Source organism: Caretta caretta, chromosome 6 (genome assembly GCF_965140235.1).
Source record: "Caretta caretta isolate rCarCar2 chromosome 6, rCarCar1.hap1, whole genome shotgun sequence".
NCBI classification, from domain to species: domain Eukaryota; kingdom Metazoa; phylum Chordata; order Testudines; family Cheloniidae; genus Caretta; species Caretta caretta.
The window spans coordinates 32,012,245-32,026,224 of record NC_134211.1 but is presented as its reverse complement, the minus strand read 5'-3'; the positions used below and the strand labels follow the sequence as shown (position 1 = coordinate 32,026,224).

The window sequence follows — 13,980 nt, the reverse complement described above, 5'->3', positions numbered from 1 at the left end:
CCAGAGTCCTTGCAGAATGACGTTTTTCTACTCCTTCATCTCCTAACCAAAGATGATGGTCATCTTTTACTGAATAAGCTCTGTTGGTCAGATTGAAAGCTATGTAAGGAGAGTCCTTCTCTTATTTGTCTGTACAGGCCCCTACACGCCAATGTTGTTGTTGTTAGTAAAAATTCACTCAGACTGACAGAGCCTGGGGACTGTAACGCCAGTTTTGGGAAGGTTTTAAGGCCTCAGCTCAGCATGGTACTTCTAGCTGGGCACGAGTTAAAGCACATGAGTGGTCGCGTTGGTTTAACTACTTAAAGATAGGTTTATACTTTGCTGAGCTGGGGCCCCACTGCTGGATGCAGTGGCTATTTCTTTAAATCCTGCTGCTTTTTCCATAGAAAATATTTGGCCCCTTAGGAGTCAATGGTGAAGGCCTGAGGAATCTTGCCCTCCAGTCCTCTGGTCATCTCACTTTAACTGTCTTCTTCCCTCACCGCATACATCCTCAAGACCTCATATTATGTTCACTGACCTTCTGAGTGAGGAAATCTAGATTTCTGAGCCAGACAGTTCTCTTCCTCGACTGACTTTAGGAACTGTCCTTTCAGATCCAGGCTATGCTAACCCTGCAGTGTTTGCTGGAGGCATGACTGTGTTAAAAAAACAACTGGAGCTGGTGGTAAAAGTATACAGAAGAGATTTTAAAGCTTGTATTTTATTTTGATGTAGGCAGCAGTTATGAGTTGACAGGCTGTTTTTTATGATTTATAACTAAGAATGTTCTGAAGTTCTTCATTAAAGGGTTAAAAATACAGGGCCCAATCCTGCAGTCCTGATTGGGGGAAAACTCCCATTGACTCCTGGGAGTTTCTCAGACAATGGAATAAAAGCCTGGTGGCAGTATGTTAATATACCTGAACCAATGCATCTGGAACATTTGGGAGAAGAGGAGTACCTGCTAACAGCCTAAAGAGAGGTGTCAGGTGCTCTTAGAATCTCAAATGCTGCTTCTCTTTGTTTAGGTTTCAGAGTAGCAGCCGTGTTAGTCTGTATTCGCAAAAAGAAAAGGAGGACTTGTGGCACCTTAGAGACTAACCAATTTATTTGAGCATAAGCTTTCGTGAGCTACAGCTCACTTCATCGGATGCAGTCTAAGGTGCCACTAGTACTTCTTTGCTCTTTGTTTAGAATCTTTAATATCGACTTGCAGCATGTTCATTTACAGGCAGCAGGAGTTGCGAGTGCCACAGTGGTGCTATCCTGGGACAGACAAGGGAGCTGTGATGGCACCTTGCCAATGACCGCTATAAAGAAATAAAACTTTATACAACAGCCCCGCAATGGTTCTAAATTTATAGTGGGAATACAAAATACTTGTTTAGCTCATTGAACAAAGTTAATATCACTTCTCTACCCTTATTGAGTCTTAAATTAAGTTTCTCTTTCTAAATTGTTTTTGAAGATTTAAAGTTCTCTCCCCGGTGTGTGTGTGTGTGAGATTGTTTTGAGCTGTAATTACAGAGGCTTATTCCTCTCCTCAGTAGGCTGAGGGGGTCCCTTATTAGAAACAAGCACCGCACTGAGGGTCAGAGAGAGCAGACAAGAAGAAAGGCTTCCTTTTGGCAGAAGTATATTTTACTCCACAGGGAGACAACATTTCTTTGCAAAAGACTCTTCTAACTTTAAAATAATACATAACTATAAAATTACCAAATGTCAGGTAAACAGAGTTATTAAGGATGACCTTATTAGTTCTATCTGCAATTCACAGAGCAAGGTAATTGTCAAGTCTCACTGTTATTAGGTTGAAATAATAGTTTGGGGACCATCAACATTAAAATTTCATTATGATGGGACAAAAAGGCTCATGTATAATCAATAGTAAGAATCCATTATTATTGACTTGGAATGAATGAAGCATGAACACATTTGTGCAGATATGAATCATTAGCAATCTTTTGAATAATAAAGAATTAACACTACACAGATAATGTCATTCTGGGAATTGGACTCTACCTTAAATTAGTACTTGTCTTTTTGTTATGAAGTCTGATTCACATCCCTTGGTACCCTCCATTAAGCTGTTTCTCAAAATACTTTGTGTCTACGATTTTGTATTCATCAGATTTGGATTGCAAAGAAGGTAAAAGAGGAGGGGAGCGTAGCAAATTGGGGGTGGAGGGTGCTGTGTTGCTGTAGAATGCTTTGCTGCTCATAGCTGAGCCCAAGTTCAGCAATGGTCTTGGGGAACTGAGGTTCTAGGCTGAAAGATGTTAACACTGTGAAAATAATAATAATAAAAATAGGTGAGGTGGGAGGGGGAGGTTGGATACATGTCTGAACGATCTTCTGGCTGACTTTAAAGGTGGTACTTCAGGCGGGTAGCTTGTGTGAAGGAATAAAATATGTAGGGGATTTAGAATGGCAAATGAAGACGAGAAGTATAGTGCCTGTGGAATACTTCGATTCTGGGGGAACCTGCTAAAACCATAGACCTCATGTACTGTACATGATGTGCTGAGAGAGGCTATTCCCACCGCATCTCTGTGGGATGTATAGTTACACAATATTTACCTCTCTCTCTCTCAAAAAAAACCCCAAAACCACCACGATCACAAGTTTCGGCCATTATGTGCTAAATGTGTGTGTATCCATATATATTCAACTTTCATTTGTCCTACACCCAATAATAACATGTCCCTGAAAACTTGCTTTAATATATATTTAAAGCTCCTTTAACTTTGCTTAGATATTGAGTATAATTCAGAAGAGCAACAGCTGATACCATCCAGTAGAGGTGACCCTTGCAGATGCATTGGGCTCTCATCAGAGCCATCCTATGATTACAATGATTTACCCTTGACTGACTCCCTAAATTCTTGGCTACAGGATTCTACCTCTGCCACGACACGTGATGTAGTCTGGGGAATCTGAACTGCTTTTGACTGTAAGCCACCCCTTTATTTTGATTTGTTTTTTCCAGCTTGAGGAAGAAGAGTAGTTATAAGCCAGATTCTAATGGAAACAGCTTGGACCAATTCTCAACAAACCACAGTAACAACTTTCTGTAAGATGGGAACAAAGATGGATTTCATCCTCCCTCTCTTTCTCTCCCCCCCACCCCTTTCAGCCCCTTTGCAGGGGCAAGAGAGGAGAGCGCAGCTGAGCTGTCCATCATTTGCTCAGAGGAGCAGAGTTGCTCCCACTCAGCAGCATGCAGAGAGGAGGATGCCACCCCAAGCAGGAGTGCTAGGTGCTGTTTCTTCTTGCTCACTGTGCTGCAGAGAGGTGGAGAGAGGAGATCTGGCAGATATGGCAATTTCCTGGAATATCTATGAAAAACCTTCTTCAGTATCTTTGGAATCCACTGTATTAAATGCAAAAGACTGTTGTCATAAGCATACAGCTAAGGGTAACATAAAATCCCTCCTTTACCTGTAAGGGGTTAAGAAGCTCAAATAACCTGGTTGGCACCTGACCAAAAGGACCAATAAGGGAAGAAGATCCTTTCAAAACTGTGGGGGAGGTTTTGTTTTGTGCTCTGTCCGGGACAGAGAGAGAGACCAGGGCAGGAAAAATACATCTCCTAGAACCCTGAAATAAGCATCTAAGATTACAAATGGTAAGTAATAGTAAGGAAATGCGTCAGATTATCTTTTGTTTTAGCTTGTGAATTTTCCCTATGCTAAGAGGGAGGTTATTCCTGTTTTTTGTAACTTTGAAGTTTTGCTTAGAGGGGAATCCTCTGTGTTTTAAATCTTATTACCCTGTAAAATTACCTTCCATCCTGATTTTACAGAGGTGCTGCTTTTACTTTTTTCTTTATAATAAAGTTCTGCTTTTAAGAACCTGATTTGTTTTTTAGTGTCCTAAAACCCCAGGGTCTGGTCTGTGCTCTCCTTGTTTATCTATTTGGTTGATCATTATTCTCAGGCCTCCCCAGGAAAGGGGGTGAAGAGGCTTGGGGGGATATTTTAGAGAAACAGGAACTCCAAGTGGTCCTTTTCCTGAATCTTTGTCTAACTCACTTGGTGGTGGCAGCACCATCCAAGGACAAGGAAGGATTTGTGCCTTGGGGAAGTTTTTAACCTAAGCTGGTAGAAATAAGCTTAGGGGGTCTTTCATGTGGGTCCCCACATCTGTACCCCAGAGTTCAGAGTGGGGAGGTAACCCTGACAGCTGTGTATTATCGTGGATCAGGATTGTATGTAATCTTTCTGGGAAGTGTTATGAACTACAATGGACTGTGCTGAACAATGTCAGACAAGAATAGACTTTTGGGACAAACATTGTCAAGTGGTTTGCCTGGAGAATCTGTAGGGGGAGGTGTAATGCAAATTCCCCACCTCGAGCTATGCAAAAACCCAGCATTTGAAGCTACGCCCTGAGGAGAGGACCATTATCTGATGATTATCTGTTACTGGAATATGAAGATCAAAGGCCAAAGCTGTATGAAGGAAAGACTAACTGGTGGTGGTTCTGGTTCTGAGCTAAGGCTGTTATAACTTGTGATCACAGAAAAACTCTTTTGTGCGGTCTGAAGGACTGACTCTTTCCAGAGCCCCTGTTGGAGTGTGGGATAATCTCTGGTAAGCTTATTAGCATGCATGTAGGTTCTCTTATTGTTTTTAATTTTTTTTTTAGAAATGATGTAATTTTAGCTGTGAGCAATTACACTGTATATAATCTTCAGAAAGAAAGCCAAGCACAGATGCTGGCCTGTTTAGGCAGCCTGACTTACTGGGGACATCCCAGAATAGGCAGGTAACTGTGCAGCCTGGAAAAACCCAGGGTCAGGAAGCGGAGAGATGCAAACCTCTATGCAAGAGAGGTGATGTCTGATGAGCCAGGATCTTAGCGTGGTTGCCCTGGAGGGACCACAGAGGGGGAATATAAGTGCAGTTGCCCTGAACTGTGACAGGAGGCATCACAGACCTTAGCTTAAGCACCATCCTGGGAGAAGGAGGTGTATTCTGGTTTGTCTCCCCCATCTCCTCTAGCACTAAGAGAAGGAAGACAGGAAAGGAAGGCCTTAGACCCTCCAAAGTCAGGAAGGAAAGGTCATGGGATGGGATAGTGGAGAGCTAGAGATGGCAAGTGGGGGAGAGCAACCAGAGGGAGGTAAATGAAGAAATCAGGCACAGAGCAAAGGGAGCTGAGGAGAACCAGAGGGGAGGCATGGAGGATGGAGAGGGGGACAGATTCTGAGGGGAGAGAAACAGGGATGGCAGGGGGAGAGAATCTGAGAGCGTGCAGGACAGAGAGAAGTGGGGGGGGGGGAGCTGGATGCTTTGGAGTTGGGATAGGATCTTATTTACAGGGGGAACAGCCTAAATCAGGTGTGGCCAACTTGTGGCTCCAGAGCCACATGCGACTCTTCAGAGGTTAACATGCGGCTCCTTGTATAGGCACCGATCCTGGGGCTGGAGCTTCAGGTGCCAACTTTCCAATGTGCTGGGGGGTGCTCACTGCTCAACCCCTGACTCTGCCACAGGCCCTGTCCCCACTTCACCTCTTCCAGCCCCGAGCCCTTGCTCCCGCCCCCCACCCGAGCCTCCTGCACGCCAAGAAACTGGTGATGGGGAGGGAAGGGGAGGCACTGATTGACGGGGCTGCTGGTGTGTGGGAGGTGCTGGGAGCAGGGGTGGAGCTGATGGAGGGCTGCTGACATATTACTGTGGCTCTTTGGCAATGTACATTTGTAAACTCTGGCTCCTTTTCAGGCTCGGGTTGGCCACCCCTGGCCTAAATCATGGTCTCAAGGTCAATGAAGTTGCATTTAATTCAAAAAAAGAAAAGGAGTACTTGTGGCACCTTAGAGACTAACCAATTTATTTGAGCATGAGCTTTCGTGAGCTACAGCTCACTTCATCGCGAAAGCTCATGCTCAAATAAATTGGTTAGTCTCTAAGGTGCCACAAGTACTCCTTTTCTTTTTGCGAATACAGACTAACACGGCTGTTACTCTGAAACCATTTAATTCAAGTAACCCAAGCCTGTTCGTTCAAGTGGTGGTGTCGTGTTTCAGCATCTACCCTTCTTGCGAGCAGGGAGTTGATCTAATAGTAAGAATGAGGTATCTTAGCTGATGGAGATTAAGGTGAAAAACAGAGTTATGAGAAACTGAACGTTTTTGTTCATCTGCATTTTGGAGGTGTGAGGTCTTTTGTTAATCCATGATGAAAGTCTTTGGCATTTTCTTTACTTGCCTAAGGTGAGAAATAAAGGACATGAAGTCACTTTAAATGCATGATGATATGAAAAAAGAGGGACTGAATGTTTTTTTTTTTTAAACTGTAAGTCATGTCTGAAGCTACAATTCTTCAATATTTTTAAAGTAAAAGGTACATGCAGGGCACATAAAAACATTAAAAGCGATCTGAGGAGCACATGCCACAAATCAATGAGTAAGTTGTTCAGAATAGCACTAACAATGAATATAACTGAACATGTATAAATCGAAGAAGGAGGGAACCTTTTTTCTCATCTTGTCAAATCCCCTGCTGATTTATAAAATAGACAGACCAGTTGCCAGAAAAATCATCAAAGTATGCCCAGAAATTATACAGTAGTTTAAAAATGCAATGCTATTGTAGCCACAACAGAGTATTCATCACAGATACAGTTCTATAATTACAATTGTTAAGCATAATTCCCCCAAACCAAATCTCCAACTTTATTAGACTGAATGATCATCACTAAAGAGTCTATCTCTACACAGAAAAATCCTATTCTTCTCCCACTGAGTTGCCCCGATCTGTTTTCCTTTTAGTGCTAAAATTAATTTGAAGTAATCCATTTCAAAGCTTATATTTTTGAGCATAACTTTGTTTTCAGTTTAAAAACTTGCATGTATAAACCCTGAATCTCCTGAATTACTTTTCATATTTAAAGCTAGAAAACTGTATGCTGTAAAACTTTCAGATCTCTTCTTGTGCTTCCTCAGGGTGTTTGCTTCCCTGCTGTGCTGTTTGATCCCTGTTGACGCCTGTGTGAATGTTTGTTTGCATTAGCATGGGAAGTTCTCCCTGTACCATTATCAAAAACAAGTAATATCTGAATTCTTTTCATGGGCAAATGTGGCGGTTCAGTGATGAGACAGAACACAGCTTTTTGCAAGCAGACAGGCTGGTCAGCTGAGATGGGCGTTCTCTGCCCCCCCGCCTTCCACCTTCTCCTTTTATTATATTTCTCCCCCTAAGCATTACACACTGCTACACAAAGGAATGTGTGACGTTAATTCATATACTTAGTTACCATCCCCTATCTACTACAATCCTGGTTCTCAGGCCTTGAGCCCAGGCTAAGAAAACCTCCCACAGTTGCTGTCCAAACAATCAAGTTCTCATGGTTCATGTCTAGCCCTTGTCCTTGGATAGAGCAATGTGTGCATTGCTTCTACGAAACAGTCAGGGTGTGCCCCGCCTGCTTCCAGGTGGAATAGCTAAACATTAACCCTTCATCTCCCCGTTTTTTATTTATTGATATTTGGCCATCTCATGGTAGCCGTCAATTTGTTTTGTCATGCTATTTAACTCTCAGACAGACAAGGACATAACCTGGGGAGCTTTCCAGGGCAAAATTTTACAAAATCTTAACAAGGAAAGAATACATTGTACACAGCAGCAGCAAAAAATAAGCCCCATAATTACAAACACAAAATAACCAAAAGCTCAACATCTGCAATATAATCATCTAAAAGGGGTACACTTCTTTTAGGAAATAGCAGGCACAAAAGGCACACAATCATCACAGAATTAGCAGTGATTTGGGCGAGAATCGCCACAAACAAAGTCTCAGGAGTCTCTGGCTGTTGATCTGCTGCCAGTCTTCGTTGAGCCGCGGCGACCAATGCTTTTACTGCTCCCCATGTCACGGGCTGGCTTGGGACGCTACGCCTCCTCCGTTTCCGTCCCGTCGTTGTCGACTCGGGGGGCAACGCGGTCTCCTCCAAGGTCAGCTGAAACTCCGGTATGGGATTCGACAGTCCCTGCTGCCATGCCATGTTGTTTAAGTGCCGGTCGCACACACCGAGCTGGAACCCACAACGGTCCTGCAGGGAGAGACACAGCAGCATATCCCCGACCCCAAGTGATTAGAGGTACTGGGCCCAGCCACTGTGGATCGGGCAGCTGACAGTAATAGACACGTGGTCTTTCCAGTACCTCAGATTTGTGAAAATGCCGATCCGCAGGGGTCTGCTGATCTGCATTCAGTGTTAAATTATTTAAAGTAAACAAGAGGATATGCATTTGTTGTTAAATGTCTCCTAAGGTTCGGAGACGCAGCTCCCCTTGTTTTAATTGTTTATCTAGCAAGGTTTTGAGTGTGCGATTGGCACGTTCAACAATGGCTTGGCCCGTGAAATTATAAGGGATTCCGTGTGTAAGACGGACGTACCAGCGGGCACAAAAGGTGGAGAGGGCTGCAGAGCAGTAGGCTGGGGCATATCTGTTTTAATTTGGCAGGGGCGACCCATAACAAAAAGGCAGGCCAGCAAATGGTGAATAACTTTGTTAGTGGCTTCCCCACGTTGTGGGGAAGCCCAAAAAAACCTTAAATAAATATCAACGGAAACATGTAAAAACAAATAGGGGCGGAATTGTGGCACATGAGTAACATCCATCTGCCACAGCTGATTTGCTGCGGTACCTCGGGGGTTAACGGCATAAGAAAAAGTAGGAGCAGCAGCAGCACAGTGGGGGCAGGAACGAACAATGGAACGTGCATGATCAGCAGGAATGTGAAACTGCCGGGCCAAAACAGAGGCAGACTGATGAAAAAAGGCATGGCTTTCAATGGGGTCAGAAAAAAGGGAATTTACCTGACCACGCAACGCGCGACCGGTGCGTGCATTGCCCTCAGTGAGTGGCCCAGGCAGAGGGGTATGACTGCAAATATGAGCAACAAAATAAGGGAAATGACAAGTGGCAAAAAGGTGCTGCAAAAACAAAAACAGGCGAAGGAGGTCTGCATCAACCTGAGGGGTAATGAGGGCAAGGGGTAAATAATCAATTACCTAATAACCATAATAGGTATTCACAATTAAATTAAAGGGACAATCAGCAAAAGGTTGAAAGGCCAAAATAACAGCAGCTAATTCTGAGGGCAAAGGGGGATAGTAAAAAAAACAATCTTTTAAATCTAACACACAAAGTTGATCGGTTTGAGGAATTAAATTTGGATTTGGCAAGCCAAATTGCAAGGGGCCCATAGGTTGGATGCGTTTATTTATTTCCCTTAAATCATGTAACAGTCGCCAAGCACCCGATTTTTTCTTAATAACAAACACTGGGGTGTTCCAGGGACTAGTGGAGCTCTCCAGTCGCTGTGCTTGCAAATGCTGCTGCACAAGCGAATGAAGTGCTTTTAGCTTTTTTAGAGGGAGGGGCCACTGATCAATCCATACGGGCTCTAAGGATTGCCATACCAAGGGTAAGGCGGAGGGCACGGTGGGTGAGGGAGGGTTTTGGGCCATCAGATGTTAATATCGAGGGTGGTGTCTAACTTTGTGAGCAAGTCACGGCCCCAAATATTGAGGTGGACAGGGAGCACAAAAGGGCGGATAGTAGCAAGGGTACGGCCTCCCGGTTTAGAGACCGTGACCCAAGACAAACTTTGGCGCCTGGGTTTACTACCCCCGATCTCCCACAATTCTTTAGAAGGAACTGTAGGCCAACTAGCCGGCCACTCCAGATCACGAATCACCGTAACGTCAGCTCCAGTGTCCACCAGCCCTGTAAAAGGAACATCATTTAAGAGAAGTGTTAACTGAGGTTTCGAGGGGCGGACTGACATTGTCAGAGCAACAAGTGGAGAAGACGCGCTGTGAGACGGCGAGTGAGACAACGTCGATCCAAAGCCGCCTCCGCCCCGAGTTCGATCCTTGGCAGCTGGCACCTGATAGGGGACTAAAATCAATTGTGCAATTGACCGTCCACGCGGGAGCGACTGTGGAAGATGAGTCCACACCTGAACCTTAATAATGCCAGTGTAATCAGCATCAATGACCCCTGGAATGACAAAAAAGCCCTGTTTCCCAGCATGTGAGCGAGGGAGAACAAGACCTACAAAGCCGGCAGTGAGAGGTCCCGTCACCTGTGTAGGTATGGCACAGACCTCCCCTGGCAGCCGAAAGTCAGTGTCCTCCTGCATGATCAAATCAAGCCCTGCACTTCCAGCAGTCGCCGCCTTCATGGAGTCTATGGATTTTAAAGCAGAGGAACAGTTCTCTGAGTGGGAAACACCCCCGTTTGGCCCTGGGTTCGGGGGGGGGACCCGTCGTGCGGTTTCCTGACTCGCTACGACACTGATTAGCCCAGTGATAACCTTTCCCACACTTGGGGCACTTCTTTGAGGGTCGGGCTGGTGCCTTAGATGAGCGGCACTCCCGCTGAAAATGACCCTCCTTACCACAGCGGTAACAACGCTTCCCCTCCTTCCCGGTTTTTTTGAGGGCGGCAGCCAGAACTCCAGCCTTGTGGGCTTGTGTGCCAATGTTCTGGCACGCCCGCAGCATGTCTGAGAGCTCTAAAATACCAGAGGCTTGTGCTGCCTGGAGAGCACGGTGGCAATCCTCGTTTGCATTTTCAACTGCCAATTTTAACAGGAGCTCGTGAGCTGCCTCAGTGTTATCCACCTGCCGGAGGATAGCCTCATGCAATCTGTTGGTAAAATCCAAAAAGGACTCTGAGGCACCCTGACGGATACTGACAAAGCTTTTGGTAGGCTTGCCTGAATCCGGGACCTTCTTGAAAGCATGCTGGGCACAGGTGGAAATAATGGGGAAGACGGCCTGAGGGAGTTGAGACTGCATCTGAATAGTAGCAAACGGGCCCTCCCCTGCCAATTGCTCATAAATGATACCGTGCGCTGCATGTACCTGAGCTTGGCGTTCTGCCATCTGCCGATACTCACTAAGCCAAATAACATACTGACTAGGTGATAACATCATGCGCAGCAGCGTTTTCCAATCCTCAGGGATTAGGGAGTACCCAGTACCTATCCCTTCAACGAGACCACGCACAAAGGTGCTAGTCAGGCCAAACTCACGAATTGCTTTCCTCACCTCTCTAACCACCGAGTATGACAAAGTGGTCCAGGTGCCCACGGGATTGCCCTGGTCATCATTCTGCCAGGTCACCGGGCAAACTGAGACCAGATCAGCCAGCTCCTCCGCTGTAAGATCTGATCGAGCTTTCGCTGCGTGAACCATTTGTTGCACCAGCGAAAGCTTCTGAGCAGATGCAGATGACCCTCCGGGGGACCCCACGGGGGGAGGGTGATCACACACCGGCTCCGGTGGGGAAGGCCAGGGAGGCGGTGGTAATAGAGGCACTGGGGGCGAAGCAGGGGGAGGGATGGCTGCAGGAGCGAACGGGGGCAGCGGGATCGGCAGCCCCTCTGTTGGTGCTGGAGAGGGCCTTTCCGAGGCGACACGCTGTGTCGCATCGCCAGGAGGGGGGATGGCTGCAGGAGCAGACGGGGGCGGTGAGATCACCAGCCTCGCAAGGGAGGGCCTGTCGGAGGCGACACGCTGTACCACATCGCGGCAGAGGTGCCAGGCATGTAAAGCCTGCACGGGCGCCCGAGGCTCTTTGTGCAATGTCTGGCCCAATCGCTCCCAGTCTGCTAGCTTAAGGCTTCCGGCTTCAGGATACCACGGGCACTTGGCACACACCTCCTGTAGCAGGAGAGTAAGTGCTCGAGCCGGGCAGTCATGCTGAGCCTTACGCAGCAAATACTGCAGTTCATTGCGGTGTTGCACTTGCAAAGCAGAGAGGGAGCTTCCCATACTTATCACAATGAAAAATACTCACCGGGATCCACGAAGCGGATGAGTGACGCGTCTGAAACCCTTGCCGGGCGAGGTGAGTGCTGAGGGCCCCACGTTTGGGCGCCAGTTGTGGCGGTTCAGTGATGAGACAGAACACAGCTTTTTGCAAGCAGACAGGCTGGTCAGCTGAGATGGGCGTTCTCTGCCCCCCCGCCTTCCACCTTCTCCTTTTATTATATTTCTCCCCCTAAGCATTACACACTGCTACACAAAGGAATGTGTGACGTTAATTCATATACTTAGTTACCATCCCCTATCTACTACAATCCTGGTTCTCAGGCCTTGAGCCCAGGCTAAGAAAACCTCCCACAGTTGCTGTCCAAACAATCAAGTTCTCATGGTTCATGTCTAGCCCTTGTCCTTGGATAGAGCAATGTGTGCATTGCTTCTACGAAACAGTCAGGGTGTGCCCCGCCTGCTTCCAGGTGGAATAGCTAAACATTAACCCTTCAGGCAAATATATTTCAGTTTTGCCTTTCTTTTCAAGTATTTCTGAAACTTTCAGGCAAATGATGAAGGTACAGAGCTTGCCATAAGAATGTAACATTTCAAGTAAAAGCATTTACTGGTAGGTCATAATTGTTTTAAAGTACTGTATATAAAGGGGGTAAAAGCAATGCAATTTACAATAGTTTCAGCTAGCCATGAGAACATTTTTTGTGCTAAACTGTTATAAATACCCAAGAGACAATGGCTTTGCACACGTTCGTTTCAAAACCTATTTTTCTTCCCTTTTTGTATTTGTAATCCAATGTGTCTGGGGCTTGCTCTCTGCCACCTCACCATTCCTGCTTCTCCCCTCCACTCCCTGAATGGTTACACTAGGCAAGGTTACACTGTTTTTTCCCTCTTATTCTCATCAGATGGTTGCCCAACTTCACACCCTAATAGCACTGTTATCCCTGTTAAACAGATACAAAGGAAGGCTCCTCTTCCAGCTGACAGAAGAGCCTAATTGAAATCAGTGGAAAGCCTCCACTGACTTTGGATCAGGCCCCAGCTGTCTGTCCCCTGCTGAGGGTGACATGAATGCATCTCTGTAGATCAGATGGCAGAAGGTACTTTTACAGTAAAATGACAGGTTTCAGAGTAACAGCCATGTTAGTCTGTATTCGCAAAAAGAAAAGGAGTACTTGTGGCACCTTAGAGACTAACCAATTTATTTGAGCATGAGCTTTCGTGAGCTGAGCTGTAGCTCACGAAAGCTCATGCTCAAATAAATTGGTTAGTCTCTAAGGTGCCACAAGTACTCCTTTTCTTTTTACAGTAAAGCCTCCCGTTCATGGGGCAATTGTTATCTCTGTAAAGCACCCGGTCTTCCACAGGGCCAGGGAGTGTAAGACTGTGGACCTCTATTGAACCCCAACACACCAAGCCAAAAACACTAGACAGGTTGAGTCAGTCTGTCTTTGTAATTTCTAAGTATTTCTCCATATCATTAGGAATATGCATTTTATTCTCTATATGCCAGCTATGATCACATGAGAGTTTAATGTTGCTGCCACACCAATATCTTTAACGCTGATCTTGACAGCTGTCTTGTTCTCCATAGATGGAATAGTACTTTAGACGTTGGATGGGGAGAATAAAAAGAGAAAAATGGGATGTCTTGATAAGTAGTTCTGGTACTTCAGTAGACAACACTTTTCCTTCTGAATCATTACTCAGCCAATGCCCTGTTATTGTATTGGGGCATATTTTACTGTTAGAGGCACTTCTGGATGAGATGCAAGGTTCTGAGAACTTCAGGTCCTCAAACATTCCATGATGTTTCTTTGCAAGAGTTTCAGTGGGATTTGGTGTTGTGTTGTTGTGTTACTGATGGCCGATCAACAGCTGCTGACTTCACTGCAGAAGTGGCTACAATTCAGTGGCTGAACTGAAGTGATCTGAATATAGTTTGCAAAGTTATTTGGGATTCTTCTGGGGTGAAAACCTTTCTATTAGAGAGATTATAAATTATGAATATTATTATTATTGGACTCTCTCATCAGACAAAAGAGACTAACAAATTTATTAGAGCATAAGCTTTCGTGAGCTACAGCTCACTTCATCAGATGAAGTGAGCTGTAGCTCACGAAAGCTTATGCTCTAATAAATTTGTTAGTCTCTAAGGTGCCACAAGTCCTCCTTTTCTTTTTACGGATACAGAC

At 45.5% G+C, this 13,980-nt stretch overlaps 1 protein-coding gene across 3 annotated transcripts; it reads right to left on the bottom strand.

The window, feature by feature from the left end:
• Nucleotides 1-7,101: 7,101 nt before the first annotated feature.
• LOC142072507 (endogenous retrovirus group K member 21 Gag polyprotein-like) lies at nucleotides 7,102-12,274 on the bottom strand. 3 transcript variants are annotated; one of them, XR_012668898.1, is made up of 3 exons: nucleotides 11,811-12,274; nucleotides 8,816-9,728; nucleotides 7,102-8,044 (listed from the first exon to the last, which is right to left on the bottom strand). XR_012668898.1 is itself a non-coding variant. In XM_075129393.1 (2 exons), exon 1 carries the CDS (start codon nucleotides 11,783-11,785, stop codon nucleotides 10,154-10,156), a length of 1,632 nt encoding a protein of 543 aa, XP_074985494.1. In that variant the 5' UTR covers nucleotides 11,786-11,804; the 3' UTR covers nucleotides 7,102-8,044; nucleotides 8,816-10,153. The 3 variants fall into 3 exon arrangements, 1 of the variants encoding a protein (XP_074985494.1); XR_012668897.1 differs by lacking the exon at nucleotides 8,816-9,728; XM_075129393.1 differs by lacking the exon at nucleotides 11,811-12,274 and having other exon boundaries at nucleotides 8,816-11,804.
• Between the last annotated feature and the right edge of the window lie 1,706 nt (nucleotides 12,275-13,980).